Genomic DNA, 20,643 nt, shown 5'->3' on the forward strand with positions numbered 1-20,643 from the left:
TGTTGATAATTTGTGTCATTTTGAGGGCGTAGTAATGATTTTCTCACATGCCAGATGTTACGTACGCCTTGTGAAGAGGTGGTTTTGAGACTAGTAAGTTAGGATTAGTTTTCTGATGCATCTAAAACTGCATTTCACAGTGAATACGATGCCTGATATAACTGAATACAATTCATTAGGTGCACATTGAAGGGGAAGGAATAAGCTGGAAATACTTTTAAGCTTTAATAAGACTACGGTAATAACCTTCTGAAAATATCTGAATTTCTCTATGCTCTGTACAAAAGCTCTCAGTTAAGTCTGAAGAGGAGAGTTGTGCTGGAATGGCTTTGTGCGGCTATTTCTCATTAGGGCAAATTTCTTGTATATTTTGTTGCTTTTGACAGTTCTGAAGTCAGTGACGGTTTTCATGGCATCACGCATGCTGCATTCTCTTGTTTTGAAGTGTGAAGTATAACTGATCAGCTTAACTGATGCAATAGGATCTGTGAATTTTTAAATTAGGGTTCAGTTCCACACAAGTCTTTGGGGAAAGGAGAAATTATTACAATGGGGTAGCAGTTTAAAATTGCCTCAGATGTTCCTTTCCAGAAAGGCAGACTTAGTTTTTGCTCTAGAATAGCATTTATAACATCGCCTTCACTTACTTTTCTTCTATCAACTCAGCTCGACTCTGTAACTTTTGTAATGCATCCTAATGCTTTCTTCTGGGCAAAACCAACTCTGTTCAAAATGGGCTGCAAGTACACCTGTGTCTCAATTTGTGGAACAATGTAGTGATGTCCATTTTTCCTTTACAAAGGTTTACATTCTGAGAGTAGCAAAAGGTAGATGATTACTGAATGGCGTCATTCTCATCTCAGCGTTGGGATCCTGGGGTCCTTGACTGCTCCCTTTTTAACCCTCCACCTTCTTGCTGTAATGCCTTTGGCCATTTTTGAGCCAAGCTGAAACTTTCTGCACAGAATTATATTTGGTAGTGATCAATGTTGTGTGTTAATCAGCCTGAGTGGCTGCTTTGTGACTTATGTGAGTCACTCTTTTTTGCTTCTGGAGGCTAGTGCTGTTTCTGGCACTGTGGGCCTCAAGGGATCTTGTAGAATCATAAAAAAACCCCATGCTGTTTCTTTATATTTTTCCTTTTTAATAAGTGAACATCATTAACCCAACTAGAAAAGGAAGATGGTTGTCACCCTACAGGAGCTTTTTTCCTGCTTTTTCCCCCTCTTTGGTATTCTATATCCTCCCTCAGCAACTGCAGGCAGTCTTTGGTTATCCAATGGCACCACACTCGATGTCTGAGAAGTTCATCTCACAGAAAGCAAGCTCAGCCCTTTAGGTTCCTGAAAGGTGAAGTGTCTGTCTTGTTTATTTTTTTCAGTAATATCCATCCCATAGTTTCAAGGAGTCTGCCAGTAGGCATCAAGTTTGGGATCTGAGCTCTCTCCTTTTCTAAAATAAATACATAGATTTTATTATTTCACTTCTGAGACGACAGTGGTGTAAAAGCATCTTCTGCTAGGCATGTTAGTGGCAGTGCCGTGAAATATAAAATACATTAACTCGCTGTGCCAGTGGGGTAACACCTCTAAATTGCTAGTAATGGCAACTGAAATGATTCTCATAACGGAAGAATTCTCATGCTGAGAAGTTACGTATTTGTCCTCTCTGGCCCCCCCCGATGTTCAAGTAGTGAACCCTACGTTGGTGTTTGTAATCTCTTCATATCCCATCAAGGCTGTAGACCGGACCCTGTGGCAGTAATCGAGGCTCCAGGGCCAGGGGGAGGCTGGGCTGGGAGCCGTACATTTGAATTTGTTCTGGATGGGGAGGGATGGTAAGAAAAACCCAAAACTGTAAGAGGCCTCAAATCAGTGTTAAGTGTCTTAAACTCAAAAATAGCCAAGCAAACTTGGTTTGAAAATTTAAAAAATCGTGTTTGTCTGCTGTGACCTTGTATGCCAGGTTTATCTGTAGCAAATGGTCATGGTATTACACCCCAGAAAACGGAGTTTATCATGGAAATTCTGACAGACCCTTAACTACAGCAGTGCCAGCAGGCACCGCTCTAATATTAAAAGCAGTTTTGGGTTCAGCCATGTGTTCACAAACAAGTGACATTTGGGAAGTGCAGTTTTAGATTGAGCTTCCATGCTTACATTGTTAAGCAGCGTAGCGTGAAATTACCGAACAAGCAGCATAGAGAGCTCTGAGCAAATCTAGGGAGAGAAAGTTGAAGTGTGGAAGGAGACGCCCAATTTATTTCCATTGCACTCAGTGACACTTGTCTGTTCAGAGATTTCCATTTAATATTGCCTAAACCACGCACTGCATACATGTTAATTAACCCTTTGATACCTTACTATCAGGTTCCAGATGAAGTATGAATGCTGTTACACTCTGAGGGCAAAAGGTTTGTTTAAATCTCATTTTAAGTTAAACAGGGACTTAATGAAATATCAGCTGACTGTGTACACTCGAGCTGTCTGCACATTTGTGGAGAGAGAATTCATGGGGAGAGACATCCTGGAGTGTGTGATTTTTGGTTAACTACTGCAGGTTTACTAAATTTAAAAACCGGCTATATTGATTTCTGTGCTCTCAGGCACAATTAGATTATCCTTGCCCACATCCGAGCGGGTTGGTTTTTTTTTTTTTTTTTTCCTTGTCACAAACTCATTTATAAAAATCTTGGAAACGCTCGACTGGGCGGCACTTTGCAGGTACATACTCTTACTGCACTGAAACCAGCTGGCTGGATGGTGATTCCTCTCCTTTCCCCAGGTTAGCAATACGGCTATCTTGTCCTACCAGTACTCATGAGATTGGTGACAAGGTAAGGTTCAAAATTAGCCAGTTGTAATGTTCTCCTGGACATTATCCTGGGGATGAAATTTGGATTCTGCTCTACTGAGAGCAATATATGTCAATGGCATAGCGTAAGAGAGAACTCACATAGGAAGGTAATGGCTCACCTCGGAGAAACATAGACAGAGCTGTGCTAATTGCCTGCCAGATGGATGAAATGTTCTGCTAACCACAGCAGAACCTGCCTAGGCTGTAAGAAATACATAATAACCAGACTGAAGTTTAAAGATCAGCTTCTTAGACACTGGTTCTGCTCTAATTGTAGAACAAGCATCAGCATTAGCAAAAAAAAAAAAAGCAATGGCTGCAGAGTTGTGTAGGAAATTAATAGTGGGTAAATATGCTCATATCTGTGTAAACTTGTAACCTGGATGAACAGATGCTTAAAAATTCAAGCAGAAATTGGTTTGGTGAATGCCCAAGTGAATAAACTAGCTGTCCTATCGGTTCAAAGCTTTTTGAGAACCTAGTGAGAGGTTTTGGAGTCTCCTTCAGAACTGCGTAGGAGAAGTTGATGTGAAGGAACTGGAAGGGTGTATGTATAACGGGAGCTAGGGTGTGATGCTGGGTTTCATGTCTTTAGGTGGAAGTTGTAACCACTGCTGACAAGTAGCTTCTTACCGTAGGAACATACTGACCAAAACATCTTTATTAACTAAACGTAGGGCCAATACACAGAGATAAATTTGTGTCTTCATCTGTATCAGATGTCTCCGGTATCGTTTGGCGTGTTTAGCGTGTCCCAGGCTCAGGTGGGCAATTTGAGAGCTGATGGCTTTTGGCACATGGCTTACCACAAATGTTCAGCAGAACTCTCTGCTTGCTTTCTTTAGGTTTTCCCTGGTCTTGTTTCAGCTTTGTAGTTATAGCAGGTGCTTGCCTCTTCAGTCTGATTTGCTGATCCTTCTACCAATTGCTTCTCTAGCCTCAATGCTGAGTGCTGGTATGTGACAGCCAAAATTCATGTCATCTCTCATGACGTGTATAAATCCTCAGGACTGATTGCTCTCTGTTCTTAGCAAATGTCATTCTCCTTAGATTCAGAGGAAGGGTATAACATTCTCCTTTACTTCATGTCTTTAATTATATGGTGGTATACCACTGGGAAATAGATGTTTTGCCTACAGCTGGACACTGTGCACAGAAGTTTAAGAATTAACAGTTCTTTAACTGTTACTCCATTTATTGTCAATGTAAATGTCTCCACCTGTCCTCGAGGAACCTTGTGTTGCAGCTGACTTCTTTCCAGTCAAGGTGACTTTGAGGCCAACCACAGCTTGCCTATTCCACCTAATCTGTGTGAACAGCAGTGGTTGCACAGCACATCTGTCAGTTACTTGTCCAGGGGTGGGAGAGAGACCTTCAGTTAATCTTGGGGCTCCCATAGATAATCCTGGTGTGCTGTCACTAGGTCTTTCCAAATACGTGATGGGAATTCATTTCAGCATTCTTTGCTATGCTGTATGGGGAGATCAAATTCTGGCAGGGAATTTTTTTTTTTAAGACGCAGTCCTATTTGACTAACATGAGTATCAGTCTGTCACAGTGTGCAAAGTAAAAAGGGATCCAGAAGAAATGAGGTAAAAAGGTTTTTCATAGTGTTGGGAGATACTGGCACAATATCTCAGGAGTCAGCTGTAATCTGAATACTCTGCTTTAGACCTTAATGTTACTGGTTAAATAATACAGTTGAGCAGGGATGGTTTTATTTGTATATACTGTAGTTAATGTTTACCCGCATAGGCAGAGCCTAGAAAATCAGGGAGAAATATTTTCCTTTGTACTCCATAGTTGGAGTTCTTCGGTCCTTTGTCTTCCATTAACTCTTTGTCATGTTCCTTTTTCTGTTTGGTTTTTGAAGAAGGCCTGGTGCGTGAAAGGCAGTGAATGACAATTTTCATTCCTTACCATCAGGTTTTCTTTTTCTTTTTGTTTTGCTGCATGAGCCTGCAGTTCCTTTCTGCATTACTGTTTTGATTCGCTTTCTTTCTGAGAACTCTTGGATGCAGCCATCCATAGACAGAGGGTCTTACTAGCCGTGTATTTGACTAAACAACCCTCTTAAAGCCAAGTGTTTTAGTAAAGTGTCCTTCCTGAAGGCGAGGTGGCCTGTAAGTCTCCTGGTATTCAAAAAGGCACTTTCAGAGTGTACAATTTAATAAGAAATTCAAGTGTACCTCACAGGTCAGCTTTTCTATTTCTTTTGCAAACTGGACTGGAAATAAGTGGATGGGAGGGAAACAATTTCTTGCGCTTCCCTTTATATTAATAGCAGACGCTCCTGGATTATAACGTCTGTCTTACAGCGGTTGACATTATCATACCTTCACTTTCTCTCCTGTTTACTCCAGAGATAGTGCTGGAGTTATCTATCTCAATATAAAATGGGGTCAAGTTGCCCTTCCTTCCCAAATCCTACATTTTATGTTCTGAAATAAGTAGCCTTCGTCTCATCCTGCACGGTATTCCCATACAGACCTCTGCTCTGGTGCAGTTCAGTCCTGCTCTGTTGCTTAGTCATTTCCCTGGGGAGAAGGGGAAGACAAGTAAGACTCTTCTGTTTGGATTTTACTGACATATAAAGGCATCTTGAAGAGAGGTGCCTTTTGGATCTCAGACTGTGGTCTTTTATGTAGCTTATTGCTTCTGAACCCTCTCCTGCTGTGGTTTTGGTTTTTTGTATAATATTGAAATAACCGATCTCAAATTTACATTTGGAGTATTTGTGATTTAAAGTTGTCTAGCATATAATTTTTGTTGTAAAATTGAAGCTTACATCTTACTATTCAGATGTTAGGTTTTCTCTTAAAACATGTCCCTATTTTCCAAGAAAATAAAATTTATGAGGTTTTTGCAGAAACTGCTTGGTAATACTGTAAAGTTGGTTTCTGAAATGAGGGAAAACAGAATTGTATTTTTGCAGTACTTTGTATGTATGCCTTGACTGACTTTAATTAGACTTTTTAAGCTTAGAATATTTAAAAAAAAAATCTAGTAAGGAAAATAATTTCCATAGTTTATTTTTGTAAGACAGATTCAAAAATTGCTCTTGTACAAAATCTTCTGCCTTTTTTGTGCCTTTTTTTTGGTGTTATTTGTAAACATCCCTAATACCTACAAAGCACTGATTTCTGTGCAATGAAGAGGAATTTTTACAGTGTTTTTCATGCTAAGGTGGAAAGGAGACAGTTATTTTTCTGAAACTATCTTGGAGCTTCGTTTTATAAGCTCTCTTCTGAGATCCCCTTCTGAAGTGCTGATTGGGAGGTTGCTTGTCATCATTTTTGTTAATGAAGGAAGAATATTACGCTTCTGTCAGCAGAAATAAATATACCTTGGAGGTTTCCAGGATTTCAGTCCTCAGGATGCCTGGCTGCTGCTGGACCCAACGACTGACATCCGTGCGGATGGATGGGTGCTAAGTAGGTACCTGGCCTGCCGCTTCTGGATGTCCTGCCCTTGAGAAGGGGCATCTGAGAAACTAATTTTAAATCCAGAATGTAATTATAAACTGTTCAGGACTTGATTCATACAGCAAATGGGACATTTCTACCTTGGGGCAAGCAGCCGGGGGCAGCAGTGACTTCAGGCAGCTGGCCTCCCTCTCTGCTCAGTGTTTGGTGTAACCCTTAGAGCGCTGAACTGGGGAGGATCTGGGTTTTTTAAACAGATTTTTTTTTAAACAGACTAGGCCTATTTATGCTACTCAGCCTAATTTACTTTAGCTTAATTACTGCAAGGTGTAAAGTATGCTGTCCTTGACTTTTCTGCCCTGAACCCGGGGAGTCCTGATGTTGCTGGGTTGACACAGTCTTCCATTCTCTCTCTCTGCCTCACTAACCCTGTGATTTATAGTGTGGAGGTTGTGGTGTGCTTTGTGGCTGCAGTAAATAGCGCTGTGAAGAATGTGCTTCCTGCAGCTTATTCGTTCAGCTTCTCTGTCACACAGGAGTCCCTGATAAAGTCTACCAGCGCCAATCATTCATGTGTCAGAGTGGAGGCTTAAGGGTCGTCTGGCTTTGGGGATGCTAGTATGGCAAGACCATCAAAAACCCCTTTTAAAAGTTGTCTTAGCATTGTGCTTCCCTGTGCAGCTGGTGTTGCTCCATTGGAATTGCTTCAGGGGAGACACATGGGGGCATAGATATGAAGAAAGAATAGCAGTCTTACATTCTACCTAAGAATAAATAACTAAATAGTGCATTCTGTTCAAGAATTGCAGAAATGGTGATGTTGGAACTCTGAAAGGCAGTGTGAAAGTGTGAAGTAGCTGTGAATTGATCTTACGCTTTCTCATCAGGTACCTTTCCTTTTTGATGTCCTCTACAGAAATTCCTTCAGTATACTGAGAGGCAACATTTTTTACCCTTCTGCCTCTTCGCTTTGTGCATGAAAAACACTTTAAAAATAAAGCCCACTTTTATTATAGTGTGGTGAGAGTAGATTGCTTATGAACAGCCTCTTTTAATTTTTTTAACTCCATTTTGCTATATTATTTGTCTTTCCTGATAGCCGTGCTTCTAATTTTCTTTCAGCTTGGTTCCCTAGTGGCAGTTAGCGGTTTCAGGGTTTTTGTGGGGTGACTCACAGCTGGGCGCTTCCTAATCTCAGTCATCGGGATTCAGATCTTGCTTCTGCTCTGTACTCACCCGACTCTCTAACTGCTTCGAAAATACGTGCAAGTGGGTCTAGATTATTACAGGAAGGAGACAGAAGCACTTCATTTGGTGTGCGGTTTTCAGAGGGGTCTTGATTGCTGTTTCCTTTAGGATTGATATGCAACGTCTTGCCTCCTTTATTTATACATCAACCCTCCCTTGATTCTAAGCTGTAGCATTTGGAGTTGCAAAAAATCTATTTTTAGCCTTGTATCCTTTTGAAAAATGTTACTGAAGGATACTCATTATTACCAAGGGAAAGAATTTCATAGTCTGCTAGAAGCAAATCTTGGGTTGTCACTTTAGATACTGACACTTCATGTTCCACCTAACATAATTATTCACATTTCTACAAACTGCCTGTAGATCTTGGTTGTCGTACATGGGATACGAAATGGTGGCTTTTACGACTTCATCTGTTGGTTTACAGGTGTGTAATACAGCACAGCATTCGGCTTTCTTTTTAAAAGAAATGAATAAAAAGCAGATGATCGAACAGGAGGATAAAAGGATAACTTTACTCACTTAGCAAGAATTGTCTGGTCTGTCACTTCAGAGACGTAGATCTTCGCCAAGCCACGTCAGTTCGTGCTCGCTGCTTGCTTAATGCATGAACACAGGGTGCTGCCCTGCTGAAATGACATGTTTTCTGCGAACGACAGTGGTTGGTGGTAGGCTGCTTTCACCAACTGCAAGTCTTATGGTGCAGAAGAAATAATACCTTGAGAGAACCTCAGAATGGTGTTCACTATAGACTACATCATAACTGCTGGATAAAAGTCTTACTTTGTTTATCCCTTGTATTGGAATGGGTCTGTCAAAACAGAAAGGAACTGGTACTTCATTGAATCCCCTTCTTGTAGTGCTGCTGAGAGCACTGAATTTCCTTATCTGTCCTTTCAGCCTTATCTGAGACATGTAACTGAGGACCCCACTGAGATGATCCTCCCCCCGACTGACCTTTAGCTGTGGTTGTGTTCATCTTGCAGGAATGAGAATTGCATGTATTTGAGATAGATTCAGGAGTAGTCGGCATCCTTACAGGTGTAGTCTACAGAACAGTAAAAGATAAAAAAGAATTCTGGCAGAGGTTGCAAAATAGCTTTGCCAAAAAAAAAAAAAAAAGCTCTTTTCTGACATCTCAGCAGAAGCCTGATGCCGGTTGGGATGGGTTATTATTTTATTTGCCTAAAATGAAGCATGTCACATAGCATTTTATATTATATCTTGAACCAGAATCCTCTTATTACAAATGGAGCGGAGCGGGGTAAATCTGACTCCCCAGCTAACACCACTTGCTACTTACCCAACTCTTCTACCCGCTAAAATCCACATGGAACATTACTGAAGCAAGTTAAGGAAGCACACAAGGAGAGAGCGTGCCCCGCAGCCAGGGACCAGGGAGAGTCCTTGGAAATCTTTGCCTAATTGTTTTGTTTATGAAACTCTGGAGAGGATTTCCAGTGGGTTTCCTAATGAACTGGTTTGTTGTCGAGACTAATGGCAATGCTGGTAATTACACTAGAAACAGGGGGTCAAGACTCATCTTCTTTCCCACAAGCTTTCAACTATCAACCATTAAACACACAAACTATGCATTTTAGGTTTTTCTCTTCTCAAAGTTTAACTCCTCATTTACTTGCAGAATACTTGCCACTCATCTTTCAGGCACGTGCTGGCAATTTACGTGCCTTTGTCACTTTTGAAACCTTGGCTGTCTGTGAGAGCATTGCTGTACAGGGTCTGAGTGGAAATGTAGCTCTGGGCTGAGTGGAAGGAAAATGAAACTGGAGCCCAAACTGGTTTATTCTGTCATATTGGATGAGTATTAACTAGATCTCAGGTAAGATGTCTGTAATCCGATAATAAATTGGATAGCTGTTTAAGAGTATTATACTGGGAGGACTTTGTGTTTCTCCCAAAAGCCGAAACTTTATACCTTGTCCTGGAAATTTATGGAGAGAAGTTTAGGAGTGTTGTCTGTATTAGCAATATGTGTTCCTATAATATACTGCAAGAATTTCTCAGCTGCCTTTTGAACGTAACCGTCTTTCTTTCCCAGTAACTTGCTTTTAAGCTTCATTGTTATGAAAAAGCAGATACAAAAGCTTTAAGCAAAAATTTTTGTCTGGCATTTAATGGTGACATAATAGCTGAAAGAACTTCAACTTTGAGTGTGTTGGGTTTTCTTATATTTAAATTTCCATTAAGGCAAAGTGGTAGGCTAGCTGAGTCTTAGACAACTGTGCAGTGGGCCCTGATTTCATCTAAATGCGAGGGGGGTTTCCATGAGAACCAGAGGTGCCAGTTTAAATATATCATTTGTGTGACGGTGTCTACAGGGGAAGGGTTATTTTACATTATTTTACATTAACTTTTTGTATGTTATGGAGCAGGTGGGGTTCAGTTTAGTGTTAATAGCTGGGGAGTGAGGGAAATATCCTTACAAAAACGATGCTGAAGGTTGAGGTTGACTGAGGCTGCATTTTTCCATATATCATTTCATTTTATTGCTGCAAGGAGACAGTCTTTTTATTTGACTGTTATTTTATATAGACTTATTAGTGTTTTTGTTTTTAAAAATCTAGCAAATAAGATAATGGTTACGCATTCAGTAGCCACAAATTTCCCGCTATCAGTCTTTGAGTTATAATTGATGAGACAGGGTTCCTGGTGTGGTCAGATATTTTACCACCGTCTCCAACTTTGAGTAGCAGATAATAAAATAATAAGTAGAGGAAGAATGTTGGTTTTCTGTGTTTGAAAAGTGCTTCACTGTGCATTTCCTTATAGTATTTTTGCATGTGCTTAGATCGCAAGTTGCGTTTGCATGTTCTTATCCTGTATGGGTAGCAAAGCTGTTAGCTTATGAAAAAGCAGAGGTGAGGCTAGGAAAGGCCTTCAGAAGATGGAACAAATGAAGTGCCTGCAGATTTGGTGAATATGGAAGCTCCTCTTGTCTTGTTGCTGTTCTGGGTCTCAGATCCCCTGTAACCGAAGGCTAAGAGCTAACCCTACAACTGTTACGATTTTTGTTTTGTTTTTTTTCCACCCCCATTTTCAGGACTTGCAGTCGGTCCTCGGAGGTCCAAGTTATGAATATTCTGTTGTTTGATCTGTTGCTCTGACAGCCTTGCTGTTCCCGAGCAGTTTGGTGTGGCAGTCTGGCTACCAAATGGGGAACGACAGAGGAGAGACTGGAAGATATTTGATTCGATCTCAGAGTTCCTTAAATTTCTCACCTGTCATTTTGACAAGACAGGCATATACTTCATGTTGGCATTTAGTCATGGTCGGTGCTTTGGGTGACCATATCACTCTTAAATCTTTCACAGGTCTACTGGTATGTAGGAGTTCTGCGAATACCTGAATTGGGGCTTTGTGGTTCAGTTTTGGCTCACGTAAAGGAAACGAGGTTTCGTATCTCTCCTTAGTTGTGGTGTTTAAGTGTAGACATGTTCATTTTATTTTTTTTGTTTCTATAAAGTTTAATAATAATGGAATATGAAAGTGGGGGGGGGAATGGAATATGGAAGGATATGTTCTGCAGAAATTAGGATAGGGAGAGACAGAGGTGGGGGGTGTAGGCATAATATCTCTAAGGAAATACATGTGTTTATGACCACAGTTAAATACTTCGAAAGAAATACGACTCTGTGTATATGGAAGGGAGGCAATACATGGAAATGGGTATCATTGAGAGGGAAACACAAGCTTGCTATTTTTGTCCTGCTCTAACGGAATAGAGCAGGTAATTAATTGCAAAGGAAATTTCTTGCCCTTCTCTACCCGCAGTCTCCTTTGATCTCCTCCATTTTCCTCCCTCTCCCACCTCTCACACACACATGCACAATCCCTTTTGCAGTTCTATTGGAAGCATCTGCTGTATTAAGCAGGATCTTGCTGCTGGGTCTGAGGGAAGGGTATGGAAAAATACCCTGGCTGTTATGGGAACGTGAATGTGACACAACTGCAGCAGCTGAGGAAATATAACTGTATGGTCTGGAAGAAGCCCCAAAGGAAAAAGAGGCTTTGTAAATTATTCATGCTTGCTAGTGTGAAAGCAATAAAATTAAATTAAAATTGAAATATAAACGTACATCATGTTAGATTTGTGTAAAGAAAGGAACTTGGCTACTGTGGGCTTCTGGTGTTGCAGTACGCTGGAGATTGCAGCCCACAGTGTCATTTCTCTGAATAGCAGTCTGAATAGCATCCAGATAGCTCAGCATGTGGATTCTCGATAATCTGTGTATACTTTACATTTTTGTGCGACTCTCAAGCTGATGGTGGTTGGAGACCATACTTGAGACCTTTAGATCCATCTGACTCAGGATTTGCTCCGCTTGACTTGAAGGAATTGACATCTGTGTGCTGCAGCGTGTTTGTTCCAGGTTAGGATCGGAAAGTGGACTGTTCCCCTTTTAAGCCATTTTTCATACTTTGTAAAGGCAAAGGAGGTCAATCTCCGTAGCTCATTGATGATATGTGCTGTGGGGTGCTCTTCTGTATTCCTCTTCATAGCAGTGCACAGGTGCTTTTAAAATTTCTTTAGGAGAAGTGATTGAAAGTCTGCTCAATACAAATCCCTTAAGCCAGTATTGATGGAGGTGCCGGTGAGAAGCTTCTGCCTGGCCAGGAATTTGAAGCGTGGGTACCACCTGTGTTCCTGCCGTTCTTTGGCCAAATTGCATTTCCAGCCTTTCTGTCCCACACTATTTTTCATTAAATGAATTGAGTTTTCCTGAAAATGCCTGTCCATAAATATTCCTTCCCACTCAGCACACTCAGGTTATTACTGCTCTCCCAGTCAGAGCAGAAGGTAGCCAGCGGTCTTTGCAAAATGAAAGACAGGAGCTGGGAGGGAAGTGGGATAGCCGAGAACTGTATGGAAAGACTCTTTTCTCTCTCTCTCTTAACTATGGCCGTAAATCTTTTAATAACGGTAGTGAAAAATGAAAGAAGAAAGGGGAGAAGCAGTAATTTCATGCATTTCTGCTAAGAGAAAGGATAGAATAGTTTTGAAAAGGTGTGGAGGGAGGGTGAAAAACAAGTCCTGCAAAGTGACTGTGATTACCTCATCCTCAATTTGAAGTTGAAAAGCAATTTAGTGCGAGTGCATACCAAGCAATGCTTTGCACCGTAAAGCAGAACTAAAAAGGGGGCTCAACTTTTCACACACAACAGCAAAGCTGTAGTTGCAGCCCCCATGAGGCAAGTGGGTATTGGTGTGTTGCTGTGTCCTTTTCAATCCCTTACCTTCTTTTGAGTTAAAAGTTGATAAAGACTACATGCTCATTCAGTCTGTATCTGTGTCCTGGGTGAGAATCCCCTTGCTAGGCTAGGTCTGTTAATTCTGTGCTTCATCAGAGCAAATGGATATCCAAGTAAAAATGCTGGTAAGTAGTCTTTGCGTAGGCATGTACAATGGCAAGGGTGTAATTCCAGAGGTTAATTTTAATAAGCATATGCTAGTTGAAATGAATAATGCGCATTTTTTTTGGCTTAGGCATATGTGGTTTAGACGCAGAGTGTAGTTATTGTTGTAGCCTTTTTCATTTCTCTACAGTCTTGTGAAGGACTTAAGTGCAACATCATGATGTATAATTATGAAGTTTAACTGCCTTGTTCACTAGGTTAGTCTTTTGTTCCTTTAAGGCTTTTTTCAGTTATGAAGTGATATTAATAATCTCTTTTCAGCCTGAGAAACTCAACAAGAGACTGGCTAATGGGGGGAACGTAGGCTTGAGATCAGACTCAGACCTGGTCTGCATCGGCCAAAGTTATTACTGTCTAATGACTGTAAGACAGTAGATGAGTAGTATATTTGGTATCAATTACCAGAAAGTTTTAGCTTGGTTGGTGGGCTTAGAGGGAGAAGAAAATTCTTGGGAACAGAGTCTTCAACTACCCTCAGAGAGCGTGGCAGCTTGTGCTGTCTCTGGTTTTGCCAAGGGCAGGTAGAGTCAATGCTTTCCATTAAGCTGAAATACCCATGTATGTGTCAATGCGATTGCTAGCATTGACCCACTCTAGTAACCCCCCATAGACCTTGCAGACAAAATGGGTAGAGTGTTAGTTTGCCTCCGGAGAAAGGCAAACTCAGCTGACAAGAAAAGCAAACGTTCCTCTGATCTGATGTGGTGTTGGTGTCTGGATCTCTCTTGCAGTGTACTTGCCGCAAAGACATGGTGAAGATTTCCATGGATGTCTTTGTGAGGGTTCTGCAACCAGAACGTTACGATTTATGGAAACAAGGAAAAGACATTGCTGTCCTGGACCATATGAAACCCACAGCTCTGACTAGCCCAGAACTAGATGCCTGGAATGAGACGAAGGCAGAGTTGAAGGCTAAATTGCTTCGCAGGTAAAGAGGAAAAAAAAAGAAAAAAGTTTTGCCTGAGCACTGTGTTTGATTTTAATTGCTAAGATTTTAAACACTATAATTCTTATTTTGGGATAGTTCGAACTCTTCTTTTTTCCTTCTTTTTTTATTTTTTTTTAACCACTTCTTCTTGTAATTTTTCTTGGGTAATGTGCTCCCTCATTGTTCTGTTTCCTTTAAATGTTACAAAAGCACATGTTTTCTGAAAGTAGGACGCTGTGTGCCCCCTCACATCTCATCTCTTATCCTGGAAGACAAAAAATCTATAGTAAACATTTATAGCTTCACTTATCAGAAAGCAGGAGGGAAAAAAAACGTATCAGTTGCAAAAGGGATTTTATGCATGCCTTTCTGTGCTTCCTTTGATCTCTGTATTAATTTTCTACAAGTTTGTGGGTTTTGTGTGTTACAGCATGCTTGACTTGAAAATTTGGCATGCTAACCTTTTACTGTTGGCATCTTGCTTTATAGGATAGGAGATGAGGAAGAGGACAACAAACACCGGTATGTGACTTCCCTCATCAACTTAAATGACTTCATTCTTTTTCCTGTCAAGTTTCTTAAAATAGTAACTCTGAAAGTGTTTTCCTTTTTCAGTTAGGTTTTTTCATGTCTGCTTCCTTGAAAGGGCACAGAAAATCCTTGGGCATCAAGGTTTCTCAGACTTCATCTTGGTTTTGTGTAGTTTTCTGAGATCTCCTCTTGCGTCATTAGAGAAGCTCAGCTATCTCATGCCTGTTTTGGTTTTCCATTCTTGAGTGTGCAGTTAATCTACTGAATTAGTAGTGATGTGTAATGATAACTGGTTGTGGATAAAGCTAACTGGTCACCAAAGCAGATAGCTAATAAAAAGCTGCTGCTGTCCCAGAAAGTGGACTTGAACTAGTTCAAGTATTTTAGACATGGGCTGCTGATGGGAGAACTTTCCTTCCTCATCAAGCTTGCTTGAAGAATGAGACTCTATATTATAGGAAATCGAATTATCATAGGGCTTTAATGTACTCAGATGTAAAGCGTGTGCCCTTCCATATGCTCCCTTACCCTTCTTTTTTACATCATTCTCATTCCTGCTCTGCCTGTTACTCAAAGTGCTTGCAGTGTAGCGCACAAAGCTTCTTTCTGCTCTCATCTAGTATTTGTCAGATTTCTGGTGTGAGTGTTGGCAGTATCTGGAAATTGTACCGCTTCATCCAGATCTAATACTCTGCTTATAATTTCAGTTCCAATATCACTTCTTTGAAATCCAGGAAAAAAGCTTTAAATAGACTTTAGGTTTCTGGGGCCATCTTTGATAGGGACTTTGAGTAACAGTTTAAAAACTATTGACCTAATAATTTGATGATAGCTGATTGATTTAGGCATTCTAGCAAAGAAAAAGATAACATACTAGTAAGAGTGTCTCTCTCTCTCTAGCACTGGTCTTTATTGTCTTCTAGGAGCTTGCAGTCACCTGGTGTTGCTTTGGACTGGTGGTCCTGTGTCTTGCCTTTTCTACGTGAAATGATTAGTCCGTTATTTTACAAATGCTGAAATGGGATAGTGTGTTCCCCATTAAATCCATGCTCCAAAAGACATAATAAATAGCGTATTTTGGCAGATAACTGACCTCTGCACTGTTGCTCCACTCCAGAGGTTATATTCCTAAAATGTTTTCAGCTATTCCTTCTAGAGTGAGCTTCAGGAAAAGCAGTGTAGTCTGAGGGTCAGAAGTTGCGGTTTATGCTCTATGGGCAATGACTGTCTGAACTCCAGTGGGTCCCTGGATCTTTTTCTTCCACATCTGGAAATTGGGAATCTCTTTACTGCCTGTGGCTATTAAGGGTTACTTAGGTATTTGTAATGTTTGCATACTGTAAGGTACTATATGAACACCAAGGGTTATTTTCCCTCTTCGAGCCTATTGCTTAGAAGAGAAGCCTCTCTCTTAACCTGAGCTATTGCAAAAGAACCAGGTACTTTTTTTTCCCCTTATCTATTCATTATTTCCTAGATTATTTCAGTATTATCCTGAAGCAGTTTTGAAGCTGTTGAATACTGCTTAGCAGTAGTCTCTCTCCTATGCTTATGTCTTGGTAAGACATAGTTTTACTTGAGGACTGACTTTTCTCAGCAGGATAGACTTTACTGGAAGAATGGGATTCACCTCTGCCCAAACCTCTTCACAGTTGTATCTACTTAATTTAAGTCACTTTGTGGTCTGTTCTTCAAAGAGTACAAACGCTGCTTTTTTTGCCAGCTCTCTTGGAAAATGTAGCTTTTAAACTCTGCAGGGAGATGTGTTATTTCTTCTCTAAGGTCATTCATACTTAGTTACCTTGAAAAACTCAACTTTGTTTACTTTATGGCTTCAGTGAGAGACTGTTTTAGTCTAGTGCACAAAAAGCCCATTTCTGGTATGTGAATTATGTCAGACACAGAACATCTTCACTTCTGGAAATGTACAGCCTTCAGCCTGTAGTTCTGGAAGCACAGTTTCTTTAAATGAGGTGCTTTCTGTGTCTCTTCATTTTTCTACAACTTCAGAGTAAGAAGGGCACTGCAAAAAGATCTTTTTTTATCTACTGTGAGTATAAAGTGTTGTGATTTAATTGTTGCCTGGCATTTCTACACCACGAGAATAAAACACACACTTCACTAAAAATAGCTTGTAACACTTGATCCTACTCCAGTGCTTTCTTCACCAACTATGGAAAGTTCCAGCTGCAACGGAAAAGTCTTACAGGTTTATCTCCTCCTCCCACCTTGCTTTTCCCCCACAGAGAAGGTGGTGTGTACTTAGAATATGGGTGAAGAGAAAAGTTGATCCTTCTGGGTTCAGCTGTGTGTTCCTGCTAATGAATGTCTTGCAGGTGCGAAGTTAACATCTATACTTGGAGGACTACCATATGGTTAGAGTCTAGCAATTATAAATTACTGTGGCTATAGATCAACTTTCTTTTCTATTAATCATTCATCTCGTGTTGAATTTTTTTCTTCCTCCTTTGTTGGTTACATCGTTAAGGGCTCTTAACTTCATTGTACTCCAAATCTAATTAGCAGCTGAGTTTCTGGGCTCTGAGGATGGGAAGCTGAATTTCAGCTTTTCTGGAGTTTTGGGCCGATGAATGCAGTGTGATTGCGTTTCACAGGTTGTTACATGGTGGTAGATGCAAGGGCCTGGAACAGGGAGGCCATATGGAAGATGCTGCTTTCAAAAATAATCTCTACATGCTAAAATTGGTGTAAAAATTGCAGGTCTCTGAATCAGTCTCTTTTTCAAAAGACAGCTCGTTAGACTTAAACCCAACATTCAAGCAGCTATTTGATAGAGCCTGTTAAAAAAAAAAAAAAAAAATTGTACTGGGTCTGGCTGGGATGGAGTTAACTTTCTTCATAGCAGCCCACGGGGCTGTGTTTGGCATTTGTGGCTACAACAGTGCTGATAAGGCACCGATGTTTTGGCTATTGCTGAATGGTGCTTGCACAGTGTCAAGGCTTTTATCTTTTTCCCGCTCTGCCCCCTGCCCAGTGACTAGGCTGGGGGTGGGCGAGAGATTGGGAGGGGACACGCTGGGACAGCTGACCCGAAGTGGCCAAAGGGATACTCCATATCGTGTAACGTCACGCTGAGCAATAAAAACTGGGGTAGAGAAAGAAGAAGGGGGGGTTGGCTTCCAAGGCGGCCGTTGTTTGGAGGCTGGCTGGGCATTCGTTTGCCTGTGGGAGATGGTGAGTGGATTTCCTTTGCTTATTTCTTTCTATTTTTATTCTTTCCTCTTTCCTTCACCTATTAAACTGTCTTTGTCTTGACCTACAAGTTCTTTGGCTCTTGTTCTTCCTGTTTTCCCTCCCCGTCCCACTGGGGAGGTGGGGAGTGAGCGAGTGGCTGTGTGGGTGCTTGGCTCCTAATACGTTTCCTAACCAAAGTACGTTATCCTGACTTCTGAATTTGCATTTGTCTTTGCATTTGTCTTTGCATTGTGGCTACTCTAATCTCTTTCTCTTAGTGGCATTGACTCTTTAGAAAGAACAGCATTGCTGTTGGCTTGTTAGTATTAGTCTGATCATACTAATATGCACTTTTTTTAGTTAGATTTCTTCATAAGCCTTGGACCCTGTGAATTATACTACTGAAAAATCATAGACTGCCTATTGATTATGCTATAAGCATTCATTATACTGTGTTTTTAGAATCTGGCAGTGCTGGGTAATGTTTCAGAGCTGGAAGATGTTGCTTTGCAGACTTCCAGCAGTTTGCCAAAGGGAAGCATATACAGAATGAAACGATGGAATGGAGGCAGAGGATGAAAAGAAGAGTTATAACAAGTTTTCATCTATATTTTGAAATACAAGCAAAATAGATTTAAAAGACAATTAAAAGAATTTTCACTGCAGCTCATGAGCTTACATTAGTAATGGTGGGAAAAAGCTCTCAAGAAACCCAGACAGTTAATGGCTGCTGTGAATGGATCTTAAATGTTGTGTTATGCAAGGTTCATCTGTTTCCTTTCAGATATCTGTTTTGCCCTGTAGCTATTGTTAGCTACCTTGTGTTTTCCCTCCAAAGAAGATTCTTTTGTTTTGTATTCAGCTTTTTAAGTCAGTGATCGTTTTATATATTGAAGGCTGTTCTTTTATGTCAAATCACACTTCTGTACTTCTAGGTCTCACAGAAAAAGAAGTCAGCCCAGAAGACATAAAACGGAGGATCAGAAGTCTCTTGGGGATGTCATGGCTATTGAAACTGCCTTGGAAGATGTGAAAGTAAAAGAGGAGCTGAAAAGAGGGCCAGATCTAGAGGAAGAGGAGAGAAGCAAAGTGATTGAGGGAGGAGAAGGTGAGGGCCCTGCTCACTGATGGCAGATCACTTCAGTGAAGAACTGGGGCAAGCTATCTCTCTAAAACACATTTGTAAATCACTTGTCTGCTGCTGTTTATTTCTGTTGAAATATCAGCGGAGTCTTTCCCAATATTAAATCTATGCTCACTGAAATACACCATCATTTACAGCAGCAATTGATTTTTCCCTCTCTTTAAGGATTCGTTCCAAATAGCTTTCTTGGCAGGGCTTGAAACTTCTGCCAAAACTATTACAGGTTTGTAAAAATATATATTAAGGGAAGAATATTTTTAAATATTTCATAGAGAAACAAATAAATGTATTTTGTGTACTACTCTGAAAAGGAATGATTTGTGCACTCCCTTGTGCGATTAATCTTTTCCCCTTTCCCTCCCTTCCTCCCCATTTCTTACAGAGACTGTGAATAAAGTCAGCCTTAGGTTGTGTGGGATCCACAGCTGCTGTGTGAATGCAAGTTGCAGGTTTGGTTTTCTTCAAGACTAGCTGTAGGAGGGAAGCTTTTCAGCTTTCTTTGCATGGCTGAAGTTAATACCAGTCCATGACAACACCCAGTCCTTTATGATTTCTTCTGCATAAAAGCAGGTTCCAAACTGTTCAGGAGAAGGCAAAGAGGAATAGGAGCTGATAAAACAACAGAGCTGTTTTCCACAAAGCTGTGGCTAAATTTATGTGCAACCTGTGATATGTCACTTAACCTTTCTCTGCTCATTGACGCATCTGTACAGTGGCCATAATCTTTTTTTAATACTATGGTCCTCCTGTAAGAAACAGTGTCTGTAAAATTCTTTGAAGCTGTTTGTTGGAATACACCATGACTTAAGGCAAAATATAACTGAAGGCCTGCTGCAAAAATAGAGAATGTCTTGGTTTGTGTTTTTTGTGGGACATATTCCTAATACATATGGTTAGTCCAAAGGCCTGACCTCAGCCATCTTGCTGGAGGCTTTTTTTGTGATACTTTTTTTTTTTCTTGGCTGCGTAGGAAAGGTTGCAATTCTTGCTGGGAGTAAGCTGCTTTTTTTTCCCCCTAATGTGCGTGGTTAAGGAGTTGATATGTCTATGATGCGCTCTCGAGCATTTCATAAACACTAGTGAATTCATTTTCATATATTGTATATATCCATTATTTGTTTAGCATTTGGAGAAAACTGATGCTGCAAACTGTTTAGAGAACCTTGATAATGATCTTAAAGGAAATCTGTGGAAGCTCTGGGAAAAGAATTGAGGTCTTTGTTCAGTTGCAGAGTTTCTTAGCTAGACAGTGTATTTTCTCTTTTCATGGGAAGTAAGGAGTTTGAAAATCATTGTTGTACGGAGCAGGAGTAGCACAGTGCAGATAGTTAATTCCCATTGCTCTAAGCTTGAAAGTGTCAGCAGTGTGTTAAATTGTATGCTCTTAGCTCTTGTACAAGTTTAACAGTTGATGCTTGTAATAAATGGCCCGAAAATGCTGATATCCCTTTGGAGACGAGATAAGTGACAAGGACAGATCCGAGATCCTTAGAATGGCAGAGGAATAATAAAGACTCTGTTCTGGCCGAATAGGTTCCAAATCATACACTTAGACTGCATGTTAAAAGCTCTTTAACTGTTAGCAGAGGAGGAAAAAACTTATTTTCAGCACCATTGCAGAAAGCGTCACTAGAACTAGACTATTTGCTTTGCAGTTTCTTAGGGGTCTAGTGCTCAATGTGGCTGTTAGCAAATATACAGGTTTCTTAATGCAGTATAGCGATTAAATACCACTGAATTCTCTGGTTTTCTACATCCTACTGTCTGCATTACCTCTCACAAGTGTCTTACAGTTTCATCTTTGAAAAGAAAATAGCATCTGTTTGGATGGCCTTGCTTATGGCAATTTAGCTTCCTCCCCCACCTTCACTTTTTCTTTT

At 40.5% G+C, this 20,643-nt stretch overlaps 1 protein-coding gene across 3 annotated transcripts in view; it reads left to right on the top strand.

Annotated features, from left to right (window-relative positions):
• The window catches only part of KDM4B (lysine demethylase 4B), a 94,165-nt gene that overhangs the window by 43,804 nt on the left and 29,718 nt on the right, over positions 1-20,643 (top strand). For 2 of the 3 annotated variants that reach the window (XM_076359645.1, XM_076359646.1), the window contains exons 9-11: positions 13,697-13,893; positions 14,383-14,415; positions 18,555-18,727. In XM_076359645.1, coding sequence (XP_076215760.1) covers positions 13,697-13,893; positions 14,383-14,415; positions 18,555-18,727 — 403 coding nt within the window. The remainder of the gene's footprint in view (positions 1-13,696; positions 13,894-14,382; positions 14,416-18,554; positions 18,728-20,643) is intronic. The other variant, XM_076359647.1, reaches the window with a different exon arrangement.

This window comes from Aptenodytes patagonicus, chromosome 25, assembly GCF_965638725.1.
Source record: "Aptenodytes patagonicus chromosome 25, bAptPat1.pri.cur, whole genome shotgun sequence".
NCBI lineage: Eukaryota > Metazoa > Chordata > Aves > Sphenisciformes > Spheniscidae > Aptenodytes > Aptenodytes patagonicus.